The sequence below is a fragment of the Crocodylus porosus genome, unplaced genomic scaffold, assembly GCF_001723895.1.
Source record: "Crocodylus porosus isolate Cpor-Errol unplaced genomic scaffold, CroPor_comp1, whole genome shotgun sequence".
Classification (NCBI taxonomy): Eukaryota; Metazoa; Chordata; order Crocodylia; family Crocodylidae; genus Crocodylus; species Crocodylus porosus.
This window is the reverse complement of record NW_017728931.1, coordinates 141,727,874-141,734,503: the sequence shown is the minus strand read 5'-3', so window position 1 is coordinate 141,734,503 and position 6,630 is coordinate 141,727,874. Positions and strand designations below refer to the sequence as shown.

Sequence of the window (6,630 nt, the reverse complement as noted above, 5' to 3'; positions counted from 1 at the left end):
CAAGGGCGGTTTCAGGGCAAGGGGAGCCGTTCGCAAACATGAGACAAACTCAGCAACCAACCCACAGAGGAAAAAAATGGGACAAAGCTGAGGCCTTTCATTTCCATCCTTTGGAAGCGAACTGTTCTGTTTCCTTTAGACCTTGTTGGTTAGGAAATTTGCCAGGGAATTTGAAACTAAAAATAGAAAGATGGGCAGTGGGGGATATCCCACGGAAGCAGTGCTTAGTTAGGTTGAGTGTTATAGTATTTTGGGGGGTTAGGTTGGGCATTATAGCATTTTGGGGGGTTAGGTTGGGCTTTATAGGATTTTTGGGTGTTAGGTTGAGTGTTACAGTATTTTTGGGTGTTAGGTTGGGCATTATAGTAGTTAGGTTGGATGTTCTAGTATTTGGGGGGTTAGGTTGGGCATTATAGTATTTTGGGGGGTTAGGTTGGGTGTTATAGTATTCTTGGGTGTTAGGTTGAGTGGTACAGTATTTTTGGGTGTTAGGTTGGATTTTATAGTATTCTGGGGGTTAGGTTGGGCGTTATAGTATTTTTGAGTGTTAGGGTGGGTGTTACAGTATTTTTTTGACTGTAGTTTTCTCTCCAGGAGCTTAGGTCCCCATTGTCTTGCGCCTCACGTAGTTGTCTACACATCCATGCAAAGTGAGTGTGAAATGCTTCTGGGGTTTTAAACCAGCTTTGCCCTCACTTGGCATGGGTGCAAATGATAGCACAGGGAGGAGGACAGTGGGGAAGGGAGCCGTGGATCCAACAACCCGCTTGCTCGTGTAGCAGCTGTCATGTCAGGTGGTTTTTGGAGCCTACTCTCCACTCCTCTCTGGCAGCCATTCTTCTTTCTGACATGGACCATCCTATTCCATGTTTCTTCAATTCTCTCTCTGCCTTCATCCATGTCTGTCCGGGCCTTCGCCTGTTTCTTCTTCCAGTTGGTTTCCAGATATCTCTTCATCATGCACCTTCTTTCTTTGATTGCCAAGCTGCACTGCCTTTGCATGGTCCAAATGAGAAGGCCGGAGGGTAGAAGTCAGCACAGAGAGAGCTTGTCGCTTGGTTCAAGACGGTGGATTTGAAAACCCTCTTTCACCCCAGTCCTGTGGCGGGAATGAGAACCTGAATGCAGTCCCGAGGCATGCATTTGGGGCTACTTCAAACGGTCCTGTGCTGTACTGCCAGATGCTGGTTTGCCTCAGTAGGAGCAAGGGCGTGAGGCTTAGGCACATGTTGCCCTCAGGAAACCTCAGGATCTGGATTCATAATGAGTTGAGGTCCCAAGTGAAATTCATTTCCTATACGATGAATTCAGGCTGCTCTGTGCTCTGCTTTTGTATACACTTCTGGTCACTCGAAGAAACAAGACAGTCTGCCATGTCTCTATGGCCCCGATCGTGCCAAATTCTGTCAGTCCCACCCCAAATAAATTCTCTCCATGCTCAAACACTCTGCCTTCCCCCTCTGCAAGACATGGCCTGGCTGGTGGACAGAGACACTTGTCCTAGCATCACAGACAGTGAGGGTTGAAGGGACCTCAGGAGGTCACATCTAGTCCAACGCCCTGCTCAAAGCAGGACCAGCCCCAACTACATCATCCCAGCCAGGGCTTTGTGTAGCCAGGTCTTCAACACCTCCAAAGATGGAGACCACACCACCTCTCTGGGTAACCTGTTCCAGTGCTTCACCACCCTCCTAGTAGGAAAGTTTTTCCTAATAGCTAACTTAAACCTCCCTTGCTGCAACTGGAGCCCATTGCTCCTTGTCCTGTCGTCTGCCGCCAATGAAGACAGCCCAGCTCCATCCTCTTTGCGACCCCGCTGCAGGGAGGTGAAGGCTGCTCTTCAATCCCCCTCAGTCTTCTCTTCTCTAGACTAAAAAATTCCAGTTCCCTCAGCCTTTCCTCACAAGTCATTTCATTGCCCTCCTTTAAATGCTTTCCAGTTTTTCCTTTGTGGCCTCCCCAGTTGCCAAATAGAGAAGAATCACTTCCCTTGCACAGCTAGCAATGCTCCTACTAACGCAGCCCAGGATGCCGTTAGCCTTCTTGGCACCAAGGGCACACTGCAGGCTTATATTCAGCTTATTGTCCACTGTCACCCCCAGGTCCTTTTCTGCAGAGCTCCTGCCCAGCCCCTCAGCCCCCAGCATGCACCAGTGCATGGGATCGCTCCATCCTAAGTGCAGGACTTTGCACTTGTCCTTATTGAACCTCATGAGATTTCTTTTGGTCCAATCCTCCAATTTGTCGAGGTCTGCCTGAATCCTAGCCCTACCCTGCAGCACATCTACTGCTCTACCCAGCTTGGTACTCAGGTGGAACAACCAAACAGGACATAGCCATAAAACAAAAAACCCTACCTCTCTTCTTGGCCTAAATATGCCATTTTCCAGGAACAGAGACGCACACCACCTGTTGCCCAGAAGGATCTCCAAGGGTTGTACCGATAAGATACACGAAGACCTATTCACTGGTGAACAAGGGTTGAGACATAGCTCCCCAAATGCCCCACTGATCTATCCCCCAGATTGCTGCTTTTTAAACTCCTGTCTACACATGGATTTAGGGGAAGCGGTTGATCCTTCTGACACTTACCTGTTCAGGCAGTTCTCAACTTCTTCTCGATTCTTCTGAGCTCCTTTAATTAGATCCAGCCCCAAATCCAGCCTCCCTCCGTCAAGAGGCCTGTTTTTATTTTTAGCCCCATTTCATTTGCAGATATCTTGGTTGCTTAATAAATGATGCCTGTGGGTTGGTGATTAGCATGAACCTCCAGTATCCCCCACTGTATGCTGTTTGTATCAGCGCCGCACTCCTCATTACCATAGAATCTGGGGGCAGGATGTTCCCGCTCCTAAACAGCATTCACACATCTCATTTACAAGTCCTTTTGTTATATTTCAAAAGGTGCCCAACATGTCTTGCATTCAAAGATGCCGATTAAATAGATCCTGAAAGCCGATTGAGAAGGGTGGGCCCTGAATATCCCCATCCCTAGCATCACAGGGGGAAGTTTGCTTCGTTAGAAGCTTAACATTTAGCAGGTTTTCCCCGCGAAGACTTTATCATAGCAATAGGTGACGCAGACAAAAGATGAGAGGAAAGGAGGATTATTGCCTTATTTAAACCCCAGGGGAATTGATGTGCAGAAAGAGTGGGGGGGATGCCTACCCAAAGTCCTTGGGGCTCCTAGGGAGCACCTGCTCTTGCTCATGGATGCAAAAGCCAGACCTGTGGTAGGAAGCCCATTTGGTCACCACCCTTGCTGCTCCCAAACACACCAGGGACAGGCACCTTGTGAGGAGCGGAGAGGAGCACTCCTGGAGCAGCTTTGTCACGCATCTTGAGGTCTGGCATGTGCAAGAGGGATTAGGTGGGTGGGATGTACTTGAGCATCCTTCGCAGGGGATGCAGCCTACCCACCCCTCAAATGACTTTCCTGAGGTCAAGGCAATCAGGACTCATGGGAGAGATGATATCTTTTATTAGACCAACAAGGTTTTTGCAAAAAAAAGGTCTTTAAAGAATTTTTTGTTTTTGCAAAAATCTTGTTGGTCTAGTAAAAGATCTCATCTCTGCTACGAGTCCTGGTTGCCTTTTCCTCTAGACTGATATGGCTGCAACCTGGACACCTTTCCTGAGGTCACACGCCATAGAGGTGGGGAAAACTCCCAGCCCCCCTGCATCGTGGTGCAGTAATTTAAGCACGAGGTCATCTCTGTGCATAGATACTTCAGACCTATTAGACATCTTGAGTCAACTTTGGCACCTAATGTGTGATCCTAGTCCACCTGCAGGTGACCCAGAAAAAATATTACAGCCAGAGGTGGGTGATGCTCTGTTCGTCCCAGGGCCTTCATAAATAAATGACTCTAGCTACAAGTGTGGGGAAGAGTGGTGCTAGACTGGCAGGCACCGAATCTATCGTAAAGGTAAAGTAAAACTAAACATGCATTGGCATGAGCAGATTCAACAGACAGTAGGTTCGCAGGTGCAGATTCAACACATTATTAGACAATCCTGCCTTATATGGAGCTATTAGTCAGTGGAAGGGACCTTTGGGGTGGCTTTTGGGGAGAGCTTTGTTTCACCTCTTTCTTTCAATAGCATCAGCGATTTCCACATGGTGACTTGGGTTCGAATCACAGACTCCTAGAACGTGAGGGTTAGACGAGACCCCAGGAGATCACCTCAAGTCCAACGCAGGACCAGCCCCAACTACATCATTTCGTTTGACCCCAGGACTCTTTCCTGCCATGACAGGGGGTCGGGCTCGATGATCTGCTCAGGTCCCTTCCGACCCTGGAAACTATGAAACTATGACGTCTGTGGAGCCAGGTCTTCCGAACCTCCAAGGGTTGTGATTAAGTCATGGGGGTCGCTGCCAAAAGTCGGCTGCCGCAGTCACCTGCAACATCACGTGCGGGTCTAAGCTGGCTGCCGTGCAGGTGGGTGACAAATTCTCCTGTGCTGGATGCACAGCTGGATGCACAGCTGCTTTGCACCAGGGGAAGCCAAGCCTGGAGTGATCTGCCTTGGTTTCCAGAGACAATCAGCCCGTGCTGCTCTGCACAATCACCGTCATTTTTTCAGCTCACCTCACGCAGACTCCTAAGAGTGCTCACCTGTGGCCCTGGCTCCCCCGGCGGTCCAGGAGATCCAGGCAGTCCAGCAACACCCATCTTCCCTGGCAGTCCAATTTGTCCTTTAAAGCCACCCAAGCCAGGAACGCCCTTGGCACCCTGAGGAATCCAAACACAGAGGAGTTTAGAGACTTGGAAATGCAAGCAATGCCATTTATGAAGCCTTATCCAGATGGGTTTTTGCTGGGTTACTGACAAAGGGACATATAACAGGCGCTGCATGTGGAGTCCTCCAGCATACCCATAATGCATCAAAGCCCCAAGGGAACCTCTTGCTGTGATCAACCGTGTGCCTGCACTGATGTGCATGGTTGGCTTAATCCCTACGTCCCTGTGTTATGCCACAGGCTGCACCATCAAAACAGCAGCAGAGCGTGCTCCAGGCTAGATTCAATCTCTGGAGCAACCTCAGCCTTCGAGAGAAACCTTATGTGGGAACCCGGGAGTGGGAGGTACCTGCTGGATCCCTGGGATCATGACATCAAGGCCCTTTTGTAAACTCTGCCTTAAAGCCAGCTGGCATTTATGTCCCCCAGATCCCTGCTCTGGGAGGCTGGTCCAGAGCCTCACTTTTCCAGGGGCTAGAAGCCTTCCAATTTCCAGCTTAACTAGCCACTTTCCCCCCGTCCTTCAATACTTTAGATTCAACAACTCTTCCCCACTCCTGGATGCATTCAGAGAGAGGGCTCACATCCCCTCCTGCCTTTAATTTATTCATTTAAACAGGCTGACCTCTTTCAATCTCCACTTATAAGGTAGGAGATCTCCCTTCCCCTGCCAATAGCTTTTCTTAGAGAATCACGGGCATAGAAAGCACCTGAAGAGTCATCCAGTCCAACCACTACGCCGGCTGGAAGTTTCCCAACTAATCCCTGTCACTGCACACATTTGCATTTTCACAGACCTGAATTTTTGCATATTGGCTTTTCTCCCATCCAGGTGAGCACCAAACAGCTGCAGACTCACCCTCTGCCTGAAGAAGGGCTTTGTGCCCAAAAGCTTGCAAAAAAACAATATTTCCAGCTATTTAGTTGGTCTAATAACAGATATCACATCTACCCAAAGAACTGTGTCTGCCCGTGATATAAGCAACCTTCATAGGAAAGGAGAGATGAATGCGGGGGAACGGGAGAGGATCACGACAATGCCCTTTGCCAACTCTCTCTTCATCATCTGGAGCAGGTAGACGCCGCTTTTGCTAGGGAGGCCGTGTTGATAGCCCTAAAATCTGAGCTCCTAATTAACCATAGAACAGCAGTGCCATACCTAGGTATGTAGGAAAGAGGCCGCATGACCACAATACCTAGACGCCTCATCATTTTTAATGCAAGTCCTCTAACAACATCTCTGTAAGGCAGGGCAGTGCTGTTATCCTCCTTGGCTGTGCCTACACATGCATTTACACCAGCTTAAATTCATTGTGCAGTAAATTACTGCACAGTAAGCAGGAATAGGCTGGCATCTACATGTGCAGGCATTACAGCTCATTAACGCTGTGTGTGGACTGATTAGGGACTTAAGTTAGTCCCAAGTCGGTCCATGCACACAGTGTTACTGCACAATAAGGCGGCTACACATGCGTTACTGTGCAGTAACTATCTCGGCATAAATTTGATATCTGCATGATGTAGATATCAAATTTAACCTCACGTTGGCATTAGTCACTGTATCTACTGCTCAGTATGAGTGTGCAGGTATAGACATCTGCCCGTACCGAACAGTAATATTGGCTACTGTGCAGTAAATGTGAACATGTAGATGCATCCCTTGAGGTACAAGGGAGGTTAAATAACCTGATCAAAGATCAGGGACCATTGCACGAGATCATTCGTCCTACCAGGATATGCCCTGCCACCATGACTCAATGCTAAATGGGCCACAGGTAGGGCTCAGTATCCCTGGCTGGTTTGATGTCTGACATCTGCTGAGTCTGCCATCCATGTGTTGACATGGTGACACCCCCTCCAAATTCCTCTTCAGGATAGCACGG

The 6,630-nt window shown here is 48.8% G+C and overlaps 1 protein-coding gene across 1 annotated transcript in view; it reads right to left on the bottom strand.

The window, feature by feature from the left end:
- The window catches only part of LOC109315843 (collagen alpha-1(VII) chain-like), a 210,158-nt gene that overhangs the window by 22,980 nt on the left and 180,548 nt on the right, over nucleotides 1-6,630 (bottom strand). The window contains 1 exon segment of the mRNA XM_019543782.1: nucleotides 4,623-4,739. Within this exon segment, the coding sequence (XP_019399327.1) occupies nucleotides 4,623-4,739 (117 nt within the window).